At 37.1% G+C, this 18,382-nt stretch overlaps 6 protein-coding genes and 1 long non-coding RNA gene across 9 annotated transcripts in view; 6 read left to right on the top strand and 1 right to left on the bottom strand.

Moving 5' to 3' along the window:
- Positions 1 to 17: 17 nt before the first annotated feature.
- On the top strand, positions 18 to 2,146 carry LOC135794406 (uncharacterized). The gene is made up of 2 exons (XM_065305685.1): positions 18 to 460; positions 1,630 to 2,146. Exons 1-2 carry the CDS (start codon positions 381 to 383, stop codon positions 2,018 to 2,020), a joined length of 471 nt encoding a protein of 156 aa, XP_065161757.1. The 5' UTR covers positions 18 to 380; the 3' UTR covers positions 2,021 to 2,146.
- Positions 2,147 to 2,323: 177 nt separating this feature from the next.
- Positions 2,324 to 3,814, top strand: Ppt1 (Palmitoyl-protein thioesterase 1). Its single transcript, XM_065305684.1, has 5 exons — positions 2,324 to 2,702; positions 2,767 to 3,004; positions 3,068 to 3,226; positions 3,313 to 3,589; positions 3,645 to 3,814. Exons 1-5 carry the CDS (start codon positions 2,576 to 2,578, stop codon positions 3,768 to 3,770), a joined length of 927 nt encoding a protein of 308 aa, XP_065161756.1. The 5' UTR covers positions 2,324 to 2,575; the 3' UTR covers positions 3,771 to 3,814.
- A 5,896-nt stretch (positions 3,815 to 9,710) lies between these two features.
- LOC135793988 (retina and anterior neural fold homeobox protein 2-like) lies at positions 9,711 to 10,883 on the top strand. The gene is made up of 3 exons (XM_065305112.1): positions 9,711 to 10,202; positions 10,258 to 10,372; positions 10,438 to 10,883. The coding sequence occupies exons 1-3, from the start codon at positions 9,996 to 9,998 to the stop codon at positions 10,701 to 10,703; spliced, it is 588 nt and encodes a 195-aa protein (XP_065161184.1). The 5' UTR covers positions 9,711 to 9,995; the 3' UTR covers positions 10,704 to 10,883.
- Positions 10,884 to 11,122: 239 nt separating this feature from the next.
- Positions 11,123 to 13,600, top strand: Hexo2 (Hexosaminidase 2). The gene is made up of 4 exons (XM_065304809.1): positions 11,123 to 11,553; positions 11,615 to 11,794; positions 11,855 to 12,063; positions 12,127 to 13,600. Exons 1-4 carry the CDS (start codon positions 11,441 to 11,443, stop codon positions 13,398 to 13,400), a joined length of 1,776 nt encoding a protein of 591 aa, XP_065160881.1. The 5' UTR covers positions 11,123 to 11,440; the 3' UTR covers positions 13,401 to 13,600.
- On the bottom strand, positions 13,388 to 15,237 carry LOC135793740 (alanine--glyoxylate aminotransferase 2, mitochondrial). Its single transcript, XM_065304810.1, has 5 exons — positions 15,035 to 15,237; positions 14,670 to 14,978; positions 13,913 to 14,614; positions 13,612 to 13,851; positions 13,388 to 13,543 (listed from the first exon to the last, which is right to left on the bottom strand). The coding sequence occupies exons 1-5, from the start codon at positions 15,104 to 15,106 to the stop codon at positions 13,445 to 13,447; spliced, it is 1,422 nt and encodes a 473-aa protein (XP_065160882.1). The 5' UTR covers positions 15,107 to 15,237; the 3' UTR covers positions 13,388 to 13,444.
- A 70-nt stretch (positions 15,238 to 15,307) lies between these two features.
- Positions 15,308 to 17,164, top strand: LOC135793742 (gamma-glutamyl hydrolase-like). Its single transcript, XM_065304812.1, has 4 exons — positions 15,308 to 15,826; positions 15,880 to 16,054; positions 16,116 to 16,166; positions 16,226 to 17,164. The coding sequence occupies exons 1-4, from the start codon at positions 15,808 to 15,810 to the stop codon at positions 16,905 to 16,907; spliced, it is 927 nt and encodes a 308-aa protein (XP_065160884.1). The 5' UTR covers positions 15,308 to 15,807; the 3' UTR covers positions 16,908 to 17,164.
- A 423-nt stretch (positions 17,165 to 17,587) lies between these two features.
- LOC135794864 (uncharacterized) overlaps positions 17,588 to 18,382 on the top strand; it is a 28,769-nt gene continuing 27,974 nt past the window's right edge. For all 3 annotated transcript variants that reach the window (XR_010548971.1, XR_010548969.1, XR_010548970.1), the window contains exons 1-2: positions 17,588 to 17,978; positions 18,087 to 18,125. This is a non-coding gene — a long non-coding RNA (uncharacterized lncRNA). The remainder of the gene's footprint in view (positions 17,979 to 18,086; positions 18,126 to 18,382) is intronic.

Genomic DNA, 18,382 nt, shown 5'->3' with positions numbered 1-18,382 from the left:
CGCACTGCTTGTTCTATTAGCGTTCCAGTGCGTAACGTGACGACAAGCAATACGCGCGCTCTGCAAGAACAAGATATTGTCGATGCGAACGCGGACGAACGACAACGACCGCCAGCGCGCACCTAATTCAATTAGAAACCGTATTATCGCGTTAGTTTCCTCGGTGTCATCGGTGACGTCGCTCGAGGCGCTCGTTGCTGCGAGTAAAACTTCATCGCGCGCGATTTGCACGCAATTTTTGTGCATCCACCAGCGCGCGAACATGTGATTTCTGCAGCGGTGTGCGAAAACTCACCGGTACGTTTTGTTGACGTATTTTTTCCGAAGAGATCTAATGCCACTCGTAAATACAACGCACTTTTGGCTAAAAGTTGCGCACCATGGACTTGGTGCAGAGTATTCTGCTGCACACCATGTGGGTCGTGCACTTGTTCTTCCAGAGGCTACTTTCTAATCGAAGGTAAATACTGTTTTCACATTTTTTCACATTTTTGTTTTCATATCCATAAAACACTCAGATTTTACTTTGGATAATGACATGCATAATTTCTGTTTTGAATTAGTCAGTGTTGGATTGTCATCATGTAATATATCTCGAGTCATTGTCGTGATGGAGATTAAATAAACAAATTCTTGTGGTATAATTTGCACGCTGTTTGTTGTTGCTGGTTGTAGAAGTTTCTATTCTTGACAAAGTCGCGAAGGACGAACGAAATCGAAACGTAACTGGCGTAGGAATGTGTTGGTGGACATTATTAAACGATTCGAGCGTCATCGTGGATCGTGTGTGAGCTGAACCGCGCGATAAAACGATCTCGGTGCACATGTACTCGGCGTGTGCCACAAACAACAAACGCCGAGTCGCGCGCGCTAACTTCGCGCTTGTTTGCTTTATTGCGTCATATTTTTATTTGTCCTAAACACCGCATTAAATAAAGTGTGCAAGCATGTGTCCATCATGGCCATTTCTATTCGAACAATAGGATTTAAAAAATTGCGATAGTGTTGGGTATGGAAAAATATGTAATAAATTGTTATCCGCATGACGATTAGGAACTTTATAGAATCACAAAATTTCCGTGTGTCGCACGTGGAATTCTATAAAGTTTGTTTATCAAACACAACGCAATTTCAGGGTAATTGTTTTGTCTATCGTAATAGAAAGGTTGAAAACGTATGCATTAAAATATTTAGGATTGCATTTGATCAAAGTTTTCAAATAATTTTATTTTTAAAATGTTGGTTTACCATTTTTCATTTGTTGGGTTTTTCAAAAATAAATGTTTGTTCCAAAACGGTAAATTTTATGTTAAAATGTTTATTACACGAATATTACGAACTGTAAAACAATAATTTTCTAAAATATCATAATATTAGAATTGTTTGTGTATTTTTTACAAAAATAAGTTGCGAGTTTTATTATACAAATTATCTATCACAAATCAAACACATTGTTGTTTGTTTGGGTTGTGATTCATTAACAGACAATAGTATTTATAATTAATCTCATCTTAACAGGTTTGATTACAAAAATGTATTTGCAATGCGTCATCCTGCATGACCATTGTGTAATTTATAAGTAATTAATCACCAAGTATTGTTATCACTGACAATTTTTTTTATTTTCAGTGATAATTTACCAAAGTCCCGGAAGCAACCGACCACAAATTCTCTTACACCTCGAAAAATCCCCACAATAAAAATCCTGCCAAATGTAATGAAGGATATCATAGAGTTCGAATCGAATGCGCACCGACGTACCAGCCGGATGCGCAAGAGTCAGACGATAAGTCACTTCCTCTTCGATGAAAAGAAGAGCGGTTTAGTGGATATGAGCGACGTGGTCAGTCCGGTGGAAGAAGAAATGTTGCGATGGCTCTGCGCCAAGGGCGTGGAAACTAAACGCAATCAAAGACACAGCGGACGGTTGACTAAATCATGTAGTGAAATGTGTATCCCACGCGATATTTTTACCAACGTCTGGCTCAACTCGTATCTGACACATTCTAGTCCAGCGTAATTTGTACATAAGTTAGGTATAAGTTGCAACCGAATCGACATGATATGAATGACTGCATAAAGTGCCATTTGTATTTATATAGATCAGAATTGACCAAATATACATATTTTATATGGAATACATAAACGTATACAATAAAAATTCTAAAAAACAAAGCAAACCTTTCAATATTACATTTTATGTGTATATTGGGTTGCCTATCGTCAAGTGTAACATACGACCATGAACAACTTTTCTAACGGCATTAGTAACAAAGTAAACGGAGATGAAACAACGATTGGAACGATATTTTATATTATTACTCTAATATGGTGTGCGGGTCAAGTACAAGGCAAGTACTGATCAAATTACTTGAGTGTATGTACTGATAAATATTAATAGATACAATTTGTTGTTGGCGTCGTTCGCTGAGCATTCCGATTCCGATTTCCTTTGTAAGTACGCGTCTTCAATATCAACAGACAACAATAACTTACTTAGGGAGGGCGCTTAATCATTTAATTCAACTCCGTGAACGATACTACATTGTTCAGTACAATAATAATACAGTGCATCATGGAGTCGCGCAATTCAGCACGATTCGCGTTTGTTTTCATTGCATTTCTTGCAACTTTAACAGGCATAGAATGCAAAAGTGTTAAAAATGATGAATACACACCGATTGTTATGTGGCATGGCATGGGTAAGTAATTGTTAAGAAATAATTAACGTTTAAACTAAATAAAAACTAAAATTTTTAACTTTAGGCGACAGTTGTTGTTTTTCATTCAGTCTGGGTTCGATTGCAAAGAGTTTGAATGAATCATTGCCAGGAGTTTACGTGCATTCGCTTAGAATCGGCAACAATGTGATCGAAGACGTTACCAATGGATATTTTATGCATCCGGATAAACAAATTGAAATGGCGTGTGATCTTGTCAAGAAAGATCCGCTGCTTCAAAATGGATTCAACGCTATTGGTTTCTCACAAGGCGGACAATTTTTGTAAGACAACTAAGAAAAAAACTAAAACGTTCTATAATATTATATTATAATTATTTATTCAAGGCGCGCATTAGTTCAGCGGTGCCCTGACATAAAAATGAAAAACCTTATCTCGGTCGGCGGTCAACATCAGGGCGTCTACGGCGTACCACAATGCGGCTCGTTGAATCATACATTGTGTGATTACATTCGGAAGTTGTTAACTCATGCAGCTTACATTGAGTAAGTGGTTAAATCAGTTTAAATTAGTTTCTGCTGGTAAATTTTCATGTAGGCGTATGTGAATTCTATGTTTTTGTTATTCATAGATGGGTACAAGACTTTTTGGTACAAGCTACGTACTGGCATGATCCGTTACACGAAGCGGAATATAAAAACGCCAGCACTTTTCTTGCAGATATCAATAACGAAGTGACCATTAATCAGGACTACATTGATCGCCTTGACACACTTGAAAATCTTGTAATGATTAAGTTTGAAAAGGATACGATGGTACAACCTGTCGATTCCGAGTGGTTTGGGTTTTATAAACCCGGACAGAGTGAAGTTGTTGAAAGTTTACAGGAAAGCGATATTTATCAGGACGTAAGTTGGAAGAATTTAGTTCGTAAATGTGTTTTAAAATAATTTGTGTCAATAGGAACGTTTGGGACTCAGATCTATGGACGAAAACGGCAAATTGCGATTTTTATCAGTCGATGGTAACCATTTACGTTTTGAATGGGATTGGTTCGAGGAGAATGTTGTTTACCAATTTTTGAACTGATTTCTGATAATATTATCACTAATAATAGAAATTATTAGATATTAGTATGTGATGAGTGTTTTTATCTGTTTATAGTGGAGTGACATGAACAGTTTGACGCGTTTATGGTGTAATATTCTTTTCTGGGCGCGTTAAGAGTACGTCGCTCGAATCGTTTGAGATGCATTATCTATCTCGCATTGCGCCTCGCATTTTGCTTCCATTCTGTGCGCAAACTAGTCTGATTACGTCGGAGCTTTTGCGCCCTTACGGCGTATGCATATACGTGCACGTTTGCATGCGAAAATTCCTCCTTGTTCTCCTCCATTCACTCGTCGATTCGGCGCGCGCGAGCCGAGAATGCATCAGCCCCGAATGGGCGCAGCCGGGCCGCAGCAACCAGCCGGAGCGTATAATATAACTAATGGACGACAACACTGATTGAAAAATTTCACAAAACATAAAGAGCGCTCGGTGCTCGGCGGCGGCGTGCGCCCGCCCGCCCGCTGTATGATTCAATGAGAGCCGAGCGCCTGTTTTGCCACTCACACCCGCCCCTGCCCACCGCCTCCCATCCTGCATTTATTTGTTCAGCGCAGAGAAAAAAAAATACACGCGCTTTTTCACGGTTCCCATTTTATTTTCCATTTTTTGCATGCGCGCTGCGCCAAAGCCGGCGTGCTAACAAATGAAAAATGATTACGATATGTTGTGTTATGATCAACGCACGTTGTGTGCGTGGGTGTGTGTTTTTTTTTAGATTCATTCAGAGCCACATGCTTTTAATTACGTTACATGGTGACTGTGGCGGCCATGTTTAATTAATTTTTTGCTCTGTTTTCTTTTGCTCCTTTTTGCGACCGCATTGTTTTCGTCTATTCGGTTTATTAATATCAACTGAAACTTTTTCAGCTTTTAAAGTAATTTTTTAATGAACAGCGTTAATTTAAACAGGGTTAACTAAGATTCCATTCATAAAACGTCTAACTACACGTAAATAAACTCAAAAATTGAGCCTTATAATAGTTTATTGAATAATTTAATGAATAATTCTTTTAAAATTGTATAGAAAATGTTTTTATATCAATTTTAAAGAAACAAATGCATTTGGTAACCCTGAATGAAAAAGAGCGCTTTGCAAATGCTTTAATTACTCTTATACTCTTACATTAGTCTGTTGGTTAGATAGTCGTTACGCGAAAATGTTTAGATGTCAGATTGTAACGAAAATTTCATTTTGCCGAAAGTAAACATCACTAATTAAAATGATAGATTGAATAAATATTAGATAACAATGTATTTGAGCTTAATTTTATGAAATAATTAAAATAATTGTAATTTTGTGAAGTTAAGAAGATAATTAGAACAGTTAGTATTTTAAAGCAATGGAAAGAACCTGCTAACTGGCTTACATTCAACACTCTCCAACGCAAAAGCAAGAAAACCGAATTTCCAATGCGGTTCGCTCAGTTCCTGCGGTTTTCCATTCGCCGCGCGCCAAAAGAAGCAAAAACATTTAATGAAAATTTCGTTTAGCACTTTCTCATGCCCGTCGGGACAATTTCTATTGAAAATCAAAGCGGCCACCGAGAATTAATTACAAAATTTCTTTTTCTAAATGAATCGCGAATTATTTCGTATAATGCTCGTGTAGGAGTTAAATTTAACGGTATTATATGTTAGCATAATGTATGCATCGACATATTCTCGACGTTGGGTCGTCGGGTCGCTGTGGCTTTCCTGTTATGCGCTCGTTGCGCAAAGCTTATGATGGAATCATACACAAGAGACCGCGTGCCAGACGGCCGAGAGTGCGGCCAAAGAGAAGGGCAGTACGCAGTGGCGATGGGCAATGTTGTTAATTAATCAACTCCGGAATGCTCGGCTCGGCGTTGCCTCGGCCGGTTTATTAACGTCATTGATCATCGGCACAGTGCGCGTATTCAACTTGGAGCATTCTGCTCTTTGCGGCCGGGAGGAATCAGGAACCTGCCGGGGCCCACGACATCAAAACGCGTTTTGTGTTTTACGCGTCTTTATTTCATTACAAATTCGCGTACGGGGCATGTTGATTAAATTTTAGAACATTTTGTCTTAAATTTACAATTTTGCAGTGGAAATTTCGGCTTTTGACAAACAATTTTAGACAATATACTAAAAACAAACTTTTTTGTCATTTAACTCCATATTCTATTGGGATAGGTAGGGAACTCACAACACATTTTTAAAATTTCAGATCAACAAAATCTGCCCAACCGTTCTTTATATGTAAATGTTGTAACTAATCCGAATTTGTTTTATATTATAAACGATAAGACTCATGCTATGGCACAGTTTAGTTGAACTCTTACACAGGAGGCAAATACCATGCAAAACACTCAAAAATGATTTAAAATTATCAATTAAGAGTCTAAATAGCCTGTCTTCAAATTTTTTATCATTTCAACAGTTTAAAACTCCGTTCGATCAAAACATTAAATAAATCCGAAATATATTATCATCGGCTTTTCTAAATTTTACTCCTCCTTCACTGTTTCAACTTGATTGTAAAAAGGTGAGATTACAAAACTGAAAATGAGTTGGCGGAACGCAGTTGCGAAGTGTGCATGCATGTTACATCCAAAGATATTCATCCGCGTCGAAACAACGAAAAATAATTACGACGCGTTGAGTATTGTCAGGATGGTGACACAGCGACACAGCGCAATGAGCGACGGGCATAATGAAAATGCATTCAGTTTGCATTCATTTTGATATGAAGCGCGCGCGCTCGCACAACCCCGCGCCCCGCATGAATGTGTGCCAAACGAGGCGTGCTGTTGCTCTTAATGACTTCGCGATACACGATACAACGCACTCACCTTATCCATCTGCACATTGTCTTAACCTAAAACAAAGACTACATAATATTTGACAGGTTGACTAAATTAGGTTATGTTTAATAGAAATCTCTACATCCTTATAATATATATGCAAAAATTGGCTGTGTGAGTGATTTTCTATGTTTGTTACGCATTTAAGTGGAAACTACTTGAGCAATCATAATGAAATTTTGTATAGATATATTTAAGGTTATTGTAAATAACATAGGATACTTTTTATTAAAAGAACAATATTTTTCTTCAAAAATTAAACAAAAAACTATAAAAGTGAATTTATTAATTTTGAAATAAAAATTGAGAGTTACGAGTAATTAATATGTGATATGTCGCTGGCAAAAATCAAGTATTATATAAAGTGCAATTTACTAATGTTTTGAATATAGAAATATTCACATTTCAAAGAAAAACAGATCCAATATAAAACTCAAATCAAAAATAAACATATCGTAGGTGGGTACACATTGCATAAAAGAACCTTGTGTGCTCTTTATCCGGTGTATTTAGTTAAATGATATTCAATTGACTTCTAAAGCTCCCGCACCCCTGACGGGCCTCATGCATACACTCGACCCCATGCAGTTCTAATTTGCTTGCATCTCTCCTGTCTTCAAAGCTCACCCCAAGCACAAACCAAAACATGTATGACTTACACGCTGGTGGAGTGAGCTTATGATCATGTTAGGGTATGAAAGCATGTTAAAGCTATTAGGATATAATAGACATGTGTGTCTGTAAAGCATGTAAAGAAGATGATGTCGGATTAGATTACAGATTCACTTTTAACACTACTTATCCAACTGACAAGTTGTATGTCAAATAATTACCACTCAACACTTTGTTATTAGAATAAAACTTTTAACGTTTTTATTTGCGTCTAGTGCTTTTTATAATAAAGCAGATGACAGCCTGTTTCGCAGGAGAAAAAAAACAATCAATTAAGAGCATGACGAACGCCAGAGCTAACGAATGATTCGCATGCGATGATTGATTTCAACAATGCGGGCGGGGCGTCGCCGAGCGTCGCGGCGCGCGTTCTCGATTCGGAAACGAATGATTTTTAATTTCGAATTCGCCGCATTGTTGTGCGCAGCGAAGGGTGTGCGCGCGCGAGGGCGGCGAACGTCGGATGTATGATTTTATTCATTGCGTTTCACGTTTTGTGTTTATTTGCATTTGGCGCTATTGTTTGCTGGAATTAAAATTCGATGCGTGATTAAAAAATACACAAATACAAAAATACACAATAGAAATTTATTTATTTTTCAAATAACAAAAAACACATCACAACAGCTTACAGATTAATCATTTTATCACAGCCGAAACATTTGAAAATGATTTTAAACAAGCGGATATTGCAATCAATTGTAAACTTCAAGTACGACTTGAATGTTCAGCGAGCTAAATCCATCATCTGATAAGACGCACACCGAATAAACTTTCAAAGTATACACTCACTCGACAAATGAACAAGACGCGAACAAAGTGCACATCTGTCGCTGGCTAAACTTAATAACCAGCGAGCTCCTGCATACGCGCAAACTCATCATTGTTAAGCATGATGATTATTATACGCAATAACGAAAGGGCGTCGTGAAATGTTGACTATAGCGTAGTTTAATTATTTTTCGACGAGCGTCGACGCCGCCGCCGACCAGAGGCGGCAGATGCGACGTGTCAGCCTCGAAATCTGATGCGATACGACAATCGGATTCGCAACAATGGGCGCGCGCTCGTGTCACAACACCGAGTTTCGTAATTAATAAAAGGAGTCGTCAACGCCCGCCCCCAACGACAACTACAATTTCATCCAACCACGCCGCACCGCGCAACCGAGGAAAATCAAAAACCCTTTAACACGTGCACGTCACTGCGCAAGGACGTTTTCCTCTGTTAGTGGACAAGGGGATGATTATATTTGGATGATATTTAGTTGGTGCATTTAATAGCGGTGCTTGCTTTTGTGTGAATGCACACGCCTATTATGTGCCACCCTTCGGTTTCTCGTCCGGGAGTCGTGTCAGTCCCTGATTACATTCAGTCCTATTATGCGGCGGCAAAACAATTAATTCCCGATTCCACGATTTGCCTGCCGCTCGGCAATGAGGCTGCAGCTCGTGCCAAATGTGACAAATTAATTTGTTAAGTGCCCGATAATTTTATTTCTAATTACATTGATTGAACACCACATGATAAAACATGTAAACTTTCAATAGCAATTGCCACAACGCTATTAAATCATAGGTTTGACATACAAATTTACTTTTCATTATTTATTTATCAAAAATTTTAAAATACTTGTATTTTTTATTTTGAATTTGTGTGTTTTGTTAATGAAAATTTTTGCAGAAGAAAAACAGAAGCAATATGAATAAGGGGCGGCGTCAGCGCACCTCCACCCCCTCATCGACGTTGCGTTAGCGTTAGCCCTTCGGATATGAAGTAATGCATAATTTTCATTACGCGAGACGCTCGTCGGCGTGCGCGTATACGCTTTTATTCGTTTCGGCCTTCTCGCCGGAGGAGGCGAACAATGCAAGCGTGTCTAGGAAGAAAACGCGATTTTTTACTCGTTTCGTTGCCGAGCGACAAAAAAAAAACGCGCGCTTTATTCTTTAAAAAATCCACTCACAATCTCCACTCACAATCGGACACAATGCGCGCATTGTCTACGCGAAAATATGTTCGTTCAATTTTGTGCGCTGCGCGTGCATCCTGCACTTTTTTCTAGAATGTATCACAGTGTTTTTATTTAAAAAATCAGTATAATAAAATATTGCAGATACAAGAATTTAATTTAATTTTTAATACAATATTTTGCATTTTTGAAGGTTTGCAATAATTTTTGGATAGTAATTGATAATAATTTATTTTACTTTATTAAAATTATTTAATTTTAATCAATACATAATGAAAGCATCAAACATAGAAGACAGATTCTGAGATTTTGATGCAATAATCGCGCATGCATTGTGCGCGGGCGTCCCGACGCCCCTGCAAAGCGGAGCGCCGCGACGCTCGAACCAATCGCTGCAGTTCTGTGCCAAAGTGGGGTGGAGCATCCCTTGCCGCGATCGTGGCAAACAAACAGATAGCTATCGTCGAGCGCCCCAAAGGACGACGAGTTGAGCCGCCACCGACGGCAGTTTGCGACCAAACGCTAAACTGATAATAACTTGAAGAACTCCTCTCTCGACTTAACAAACTTAATTTTGAAATCATACATAAAAGTTACATTTAAGTGATCACAATTATTAACTTGTGTAAATATCAAAATATTAAAGTTACTACATTTGAAGCAGCTTTGAAGCAAACAGATAGTTTGAAGTTTAAAAACTTTGATATTTTTGGTGGTTACTACATAAACATGGCTGGACCTTATTTATCTCCTATGCCAGGAGATTTGCTGACGGAATACATGTTTGGACGTCGCCGACAACGACGGAATCGCACCACGTTCAGCCCGCAACAATTGCAAGAGCTTGAAGCATTGTTTCAGAAAACGCATTATCCTGATGTCTTCCTCAGAGAGGAAGTGGCATTGAGAATAAGTTTATCTGAAGCAAGAGTACAGGTATGTTTTAAAACACAATTTTAAAATTTTTATCTCAAAATTCAATTTTAATCAGGTTTGGTTCCAAAACCGACGCGCAAAGTGGCGTAAACAAGCTCGTCTGCAACTACTTCAAGACGCATGGAGGATGCGTTGTCTAGGGTTAACTTCACCACCACTTATAATTTCTGGTATGCTAATCCGGTTTAAAATCTTAAAGTTTTATACTAAAAATTGTATATTTTTACAATTATAGGAAGACATTGTGGTGGATTACCAGGTGATCCTATGCCAACTGATAAACTACCAGAAGGCTATCCTCTGATGCATCCTGGTCTTCAGCCGCCTCCACCGCAATGCCCCTGTTCTCCAGGCGTCAGTAGTCGCAGTCCCAGCATACGAAGCTCACCAAGCCCACGTCCTCTCTCACCAGGTGGCCCTGACGATCTCTCGATGAGCAAACACACTTCGGAAAGTGAACATTTAAACAACAATAAAATTGATGTTGATGTAAATAATTAATTTTCAAAATTCAACAAGTCAAACAATTTAACATCTAAAACCACATAATGTATTATATAATTATAAAATATGTATTTAGAAGCAAATATTCTAGCTATGTAGATCGATTCGAATGTTGTAAAATTCGTGATTAGGCTAATCAATTAGATAAGAATAAAAACGCCAATATAATAAAAACCACTTGATTGCACAATCGCTAATCACACAATACAAAAATTTTATCATTAATAGGTTCATGTTTTTTTGTTATTTTGTAACAAATTGTTAACAAGTAAATACTTCAAGAGGCTACTCAAAACAGATAGTATTGTTTGTAAATTTAAACGAGTGTGGCAAATGACAATTTAATTATTTAAAAAGCCACACTCGAAATAATACGTGCGGTTCGTCGCGATTGTGAGCTATTTAAGCTATTTAAACATTGTGCTTCGACGTTCCACTCGGCGAGTTCGGTTCTATTATGTTGTATGAAGCTTCGCTGGCTTCGGTATCGTCGACTGATAATCTCTCGCTCATTTCCCGCTAGGTTTTATTATTATAACATCGGCTTCGACTTAATTTAATTCATTTGTGTATCGCCGACGCGCATCACCACACGCTTGGGTTCGGAGAGCGCACATTAGCCGCTAGCTTCAGTATTGAACAGGCGTTCGACGAAGAAACGCGCGGGTATACATAACGCGAACTTTAAATACGTGCGGTTACTAAGGTCGTTAGGTGCTTTAGGCTACACAGAAATGAATCATTTAATATTTAATGCACCGCAGAGACTTTTATCATGCAGCATGCAGAAACGATCGTTAATTGTGCTTTGTGCGTTTGTTATTGGCGCTGCAGTCGCTGGCAATGAGTAAGTTTTGTGTTATTGTTTTATTTTTGAGTTTGTGTTTATTTTTGTGGAATTGTTGCAGAGGTCAACTGTGGAAATGGACGTGTAACAGTAAGAATCAGTGCATACGGCAAGAGTACAACTCGAGTGCGGAATATTTATCGGTGGAGATGTGCCGTTTGGTTTGCGGAAATTATGGCGCCTTTTGGCCGATACCTCGGCAGTTCAACCGCAGTACCGTTTTTGTGAAAGTGCATCCAAAGTATGGTCAATTTATATTACAACAGTTATCGTGAATTAAATTAAATTGTTTTTTATTTAGTCGGTTTAACTTTAAAATTGATGCTCCTGGTAAACCGAAAAAATATTTCGAAGAAGTTGTTGGTGTATTTCAAAGCAATTTGTTTGCTGAATGTGGTCCGAACTGCAACGAAGCCGATGAACAATTTGTCAACGTCGAAGTAACGTTTACATCTGGTAGTATGGACTTAGACTGGACCACGGATGAAAGTTACCGTCTACAAACCACTGGTATGATAATTATAATAAATTTAAATTAATAATGTTACTTCTATAAAAACAATATGGTATTAGATGGAACTTGGCAGATCATCGCACCTAATTTTTATGGTGCCCGACATGGATTAGAAACCCTTTCACAAATGGTGGCTCCCTATCCAGATGGTTTGGTAATGTTAAAATCTGCCCTCGTCCTAGACAAACCATACTATCCACATAGATCTCTTCTTTTGGACACGGCTAGGAACTATTTCTCTGTCAAAGCAATCAAACGCCAACTTGATGGAATGGGCTCATCAAAATTAAACTATCTTCATTGGCACATCACTGATTCGCAAAGTTTTCCGTTTGTTTCGAAACAACTACCAAACTTGTCTGCTCTTGGTGCCTATTCCGACAAACAAGTATACACTGCTGCAGATATTACTGAGCTGGTGCATTATGCTCTATTACGTGGTGTGCGGATTATTATGGAAGTTGACGCACCTGCTCATGCTGGTAATGGATGGCAATGGGGCCCCGCTGCAAATTTGGGTAATCTTGCTGTGTGCATAAATCAACAACCTTGGCGACAATACTGCGTTGAAGCACCTTGTGGGCAATTGAACCCTGCAAATCAAAACGTATACGATGTACTGAAAATGTTGTACAATGACTTAACTGACTTATTGCCTCAAAATGAATTATTTCACATGGGAGGTGATGAAATCGTTCTAAACTGTTGGAATACAACGCAAGAAATTATTGACTACCTGCATGCACAAGGTAAAGGTCAAACCAAATCGGATTTCTTGGATTTATGGGGTGAATTTCAAGAGAAAGCCCTTGCAAAATACGATGAATTACTGGGTCATAAAGATAGTACGATCATGTTGTGGAGTAGTGAATTGACAACAACAGATGTCATTCAAAAGTACCTAGATCCCAAGAGATATGTTATTCAAACCTGGGTGCCATCAACTGACCCTTTACCAAATGATCTTTTGAACAAAGGATACAGGTTGGTGATATCTACAAAGAACGCTTGGTATTTGGATCACGGTTTCTGGGGCACTACAACTTACTATGGTTGGAGGACTGTGTATAATAATAAATTGACTAGTCACAAAAATGTCTTGGGTGGCGAAGTTTGCATGTGGTCGGAGTTCTTGTCCGAGGAAGCACTTGATGGCAGAGTATGGCCTCGAGCGGCTGCTGCTGCAGAAAGGTTGTGGGCCAATCCAAGTACAAAAAGTGACGTAGCTGAGAGCAGAATGCACCGACAAAGAGAACGACTGGTCAAGAGAGGAATTGAGGCTGAAACGCTGACACCACAATGGTGTTATCAAAACGAAGGTCAATGTGGATAAGTTATTATTGTATTTGTTGTTACAGTAAATGAAATGTGATACATTTATTTATATTTAAGTTGTGTGAATGCTTCACGAAGAGTGCTCATTGTGAAATCCACGTCTTGTTGTGTGATGCACATGGGGGGCTTGATTCGCATAACCTACACATTTTAAAATTGTGACAATTTTATAAATTTTATAAATCAATTGATAATTTATTGGTATTTACATTGCCATATGCTCCTCCTTGACCCATAATCACTCCTTTGTCTTTAAGAACATCATAAATCTGTTTATCCAGCAACGGTTCGGTGGTACCATTTTTAACCAACTCTACACCAATCATAAGACCTTTACCTCTTACGTCACCAATTGTTTTTGGGTATTCTTCACGTAACTGTGATAATTGCTTCAAAAAGTTTGTACCTATTGCCTTGCTATTTTGCTGGAGTTTTTCTTCTTCAATAATCTAAAATGAAGTAAATTCTGACTATTAATATCAAATTTAAATTGTAATTTATAATATTTACGTCTAGTACTGTTATTCCTACTGTTGACGCAATTGGATTACCACCAAAAGTATTAAAATGAGAAGCAGCATTTAAAGCTTCTGCTATTTTAGGTGTTGTAACCACTGCAGCTAAAGGATAACCATTTCCAATTCCCTTCGCCATTGTAACAATATCGGGAACGATTTCATGTCCCTCAAAACCCCAGAAATGGTCACCAGTTCTTCCAAAACCAGTTTGTACCTCGTCAGATATCATTAATCCACCATTTTCTCTTACAAGTTGAGCAGCTTCTTTGATATAACCTTTTGGGAATTGTACACTTCCACCAACACCTTGAATACTCTCAGCAAAAAACGCTGCTAAACCTTTTGATTTCGGAATCGTATACTCAAAATGTTCCTTTAGCTGGTCAATGTATTTATGCTTTGCGTCACATTCTCCGGAGCAGTTACATTGGCGTGTAGTTTGAACAACACTGTCCCGGCAATTTTTACCACCCCATATTCCTTTATATACATCCGGATTCATTACATGATGTATACCGGAAACATTCGGATAATTATATTTATACTTTCCGGTTGCTGTTAATCCCATCGTGGCGCAAGTCATGCCGTGATAGCAGTTTCTCAAGCTAAGAATTTCGAAATTTTTCGTATACAATCGAGCCATCAAAATGGCGAGATCATTAGCTTCTGAACCACTGTTTACAAAATATGCAACCTAAAATTCATTATTGTATTAAGATTTTAGAAGTTTATTTATTTATTTCTAATACTTTAAGGTCACCGGGCATTTTGGCAGTAAGACGTTCGGCATACTCGTGGATTTTTGGATGAAGGAATATATTCGATACGTGGTTAAGCACCTCCATTTGATCCTTCACAGCAGCGTTGATTTTTGGATGGCAATGACCTACCGACACCGTGCAGATGCCACCGAACAAGTCGAGGTATCTCTTGCCGTTAATGTCGAAGAGCCATTGCATGTGACCTTGGTGTACAGCGAGTGGATCCTTATAAATTGTTGTCAGTGCTGGATTCAAATTGATTCTTCGTATTTTTGTCAGTTTATCATAACTTGGACCCTAGGATAAATCATTTTATTCACAAGTATTAAAAATATAAATATTTAGAAACTTACGTCATATTTTTTTGGAACAAAATTACATGGTGGTAATTTTGAAGTAGTGGAAAACAGTCTTCGAGAAATCATTTTAAACTTTTCAGACACCAACGCACTGTGAGTTGCGTTGTCTTGATGTTAGGCAAATGTTGTGTGCTTCAAAACCCGTTCGCCCAACACCACAACTTACTTCAAGTCTACTTGTTTAATTTATGGGTAAATTTATGATATAGGGTCAGGTCAACGCGCGTTACTTTCACTCTAGTATGCATTATACAATCAATTCTTTTATCAGAGTTTGAATATGTAGGCTTGATGTTGATAATATGATAACGTCTGATTCAAATAATAAAACAAACATAATATATTAACTAAAACAAAAATATTCAAGTTCATTATAAAATTGTGACGTTTCGTTTATTCCAGTTATACTCGTATAAAAAACATTACAATTATTATATATTTCCATCAAAGTTTTTTTTAAAAAATTTCCATATTGCTTCGTCAACATATTCACAGAGAAGTTTTATTAACAGCAAGGTCATCTATGTTTAATATTTTCATCGCAATACACTTTGCTTTTGATATATACTCGTATGAACTATACAATAAAAAAGTGAATAAGATATGAATTAATTGGAATATGAAAATAGCCTTAACTGGTGGCATGTTGACTGTTTATGTTATTAAGTTCCGAACTTCAGTTGTAAAGTTGTGATGCGCAGCGCCGATCAATAACAAACAATAATTGTATAATTATTCAAAAGTCCAACAAGAAGTGCCCTGTTAAAATGAGTCCTTTAATTAATGGTAAAGTATTTTCTTTCAGTTTAAATTATTTTATATATGTATTATACTTTTAGTTAACGATAGCTCCAATCCAAATATTGTCGGGTCACATAAACCAATAATAGGCATTTTGGCACAAGAAGCTCATTCGGTACGCCATCTTTACCCGAATGAAATTGTCCATTCATACATAGCTGCTTCCTATGTGAAATTTGTGGAAAGTGCTGGTGGCAGAGTACTTCCTATCAGGTAAAAGCATTTATAAAGATATTCAACTTTAAAATATTTTTTTTCTTTATTTTATCTATAGAATTGGTCAGAACCGAGAATATTACAAGAATATAGTTGATAAAACTAATGGGTAAGATTTCAAGATAAAGCTATATTAACAATTTTTACTTAAATTATATAAATATTTAGATTAATGCTTCCTGGTGGTGCGGCACTATTTGGCACAAACTCCGGTTTTTCTGAAGCTGGTCAATATTTGTACGATATTGCTCTGGAATGCAACCAAAACAATGATTTTTACCCGATTTGGGCGATTTGTTTAGGCATGGAACTAATGATACAAACTTCACTCAGTGGAAAAGAAATTCGTTCACAGTGTAATAGCAGAAAAAAGTCTCTGCCGTTAATTCTTAAGCCTGATATCAATACAAGTCGTTTATTTTGCAATGTACCTGATACTATTTTACAAATTCTTCGCTCAGAGAATGTAACGGCAAATAGTCATCGATACTGTTTTACAGAGAAAACCTTCCAGAAATATAACTTACTGCAAGAGTGGCGAGTTTTATCCACAAATTATGATGATAATGGGTTAGAATTTATCAGTTCGTACGAGCATACAACACTACCATTTTACGGAGTGCAATTTCATCCAGAAAAGAATGCATTTGAGTTTGAACCGCATTATGAACATGGTGGGAATGCAGTAATAGCAGCTCAGTATTTTGGAAACTTTTTTATAGATGAATGTAGAAAGAACAAGCATGAAATTGATGAACAATTGAGAGATGAACTAATTTATAAGTATGTTCCACGTTATAGCGGAAGTATAGGAAGTATTTATGAACAAATTTATTTATTTGATGAATAAGATTAAAATCTAAATTTCTATCTAAATGATTTGCTATGTTTGAATGCTATATTCAATTTTTCAATGCACTGAGTTGAAAGTAATGCAAATCATTTTACTAGAAGGAATTTTTAAGTGCTATTTAATATATAATTATTCCCTGGAAACGAATCTAACAATCAATTTTCGATATTTATAATAATTAGTGTAATAAACTATATATGTAATTTCCTCTATAGTTTCTTATCAAATTAATAAACTATTATTGTAATTTTTAATTGCATTTAAAAATGTGATTTAAAACACTATTTCCTAATAAAATTTAATAATTACATATTAATTTATAGTGCAAAAATGGAAAAGGAAAAATTACACAATTCGAATTCAATTTTTCATCATTTTTAATAATCTAAATTTAGGAACTGTTTACAGGAATTGTTTACAGATGCCGCTACGATGCACTTAAAATATAAAATTGACTTATTTTGCTTATTTTTATATTTATCCGTAATCGTAGGCCCGACGATAGTTTTGAACGCAATGCTGTTATCTGCGTTTGTGTATAAACAACTTTTTTCTATTCGCATTCGGCGTGTGAAATGCCACGCGCAAGATTCCCCTGTGTCGTCGTTGAAATCCCCTCACGCCGCATGCAGCATATTCTTGTTTTGTTTAAATCGCGGGTAAAGTGCCTATTGCAATTCGCGCACAAGGTTGCGTATCATTGCCGCGCGCCGGTTTTGCGCATCTCTTGCTTTCTTATCGTAAACTGTCGCGTGGTTGCTTGCTCGGCTACGGCATGTGTAATTGTTTGCAGCCAGTTTCGTGCCGGTCGCTGTTTGATCCAGGCGTGTTTTGACCGACTCGTATTGTTTGTTCGTATTGTTGTTTGTATCATCTAGCGACTATTTAATTGTAACTACTATAATAATGTGATTTATTATTTCTGCGTTTAATGTACATTATTGTACAAAAGTAGTATATATTCGATCGCGTTTCGTGTGCATACTTATGCAGATAACAAGGTGTCCGTCGCTAAATGAATCGGATCTAGGATGGCCCTCATGAAGATTTCTTGATCATTATTCTTGTGTAAGTAAATGTTCATTCAACAACCCATATCGTATTTCTTCTATGATGTATGAATATATTGTTCTTAAATCTTTTGAAATATTTCACCTTTTTTTCTTTAAATTACAGCACTTGCTGTGTCCTAGTGAATGATGCGCATAACAATTCGTAAGTTTATAATTCAATCCTATTTTTCATTCTAATTTACGCGACAAATTAATATTTCTGCACCTTTTCCTATTTGTATACAGATCACTATCGTTTGTATATTATAATACACATAATTTATTTGCATATAATTCGTATTGGGGCACGTGGTCTAATGGTTCCAATAGGCGTATGTGTCAATACTTATGGTATTTATTGAAATGTTGAGGCACTTACATGATGAAACTCCATTATAATCGTCGAAAGAAAGGATTAAC

The sequence above is a fragment of the Atheta coriaria genome, unplaced genomic scaffold, assembly GCF_025399875.1.
Source record: "Atheta coriaria isolate IRGN ID8LTWV9N9 unplaced genomic scaffold, Caltech_Dcor_3.1 hic_scaffold_6_pilon, whole genome shotgun sequence".
NCBI classification, from domain to species: Eukaryota; Metazoa; Arthropoda; class Insecta; order Coleoptera; family Staphylinidae; genus Dalotia; species Dalotia coriaria.
This window is presented reverse-complemented; position numbering and strand designations above follow the sequence as displayed.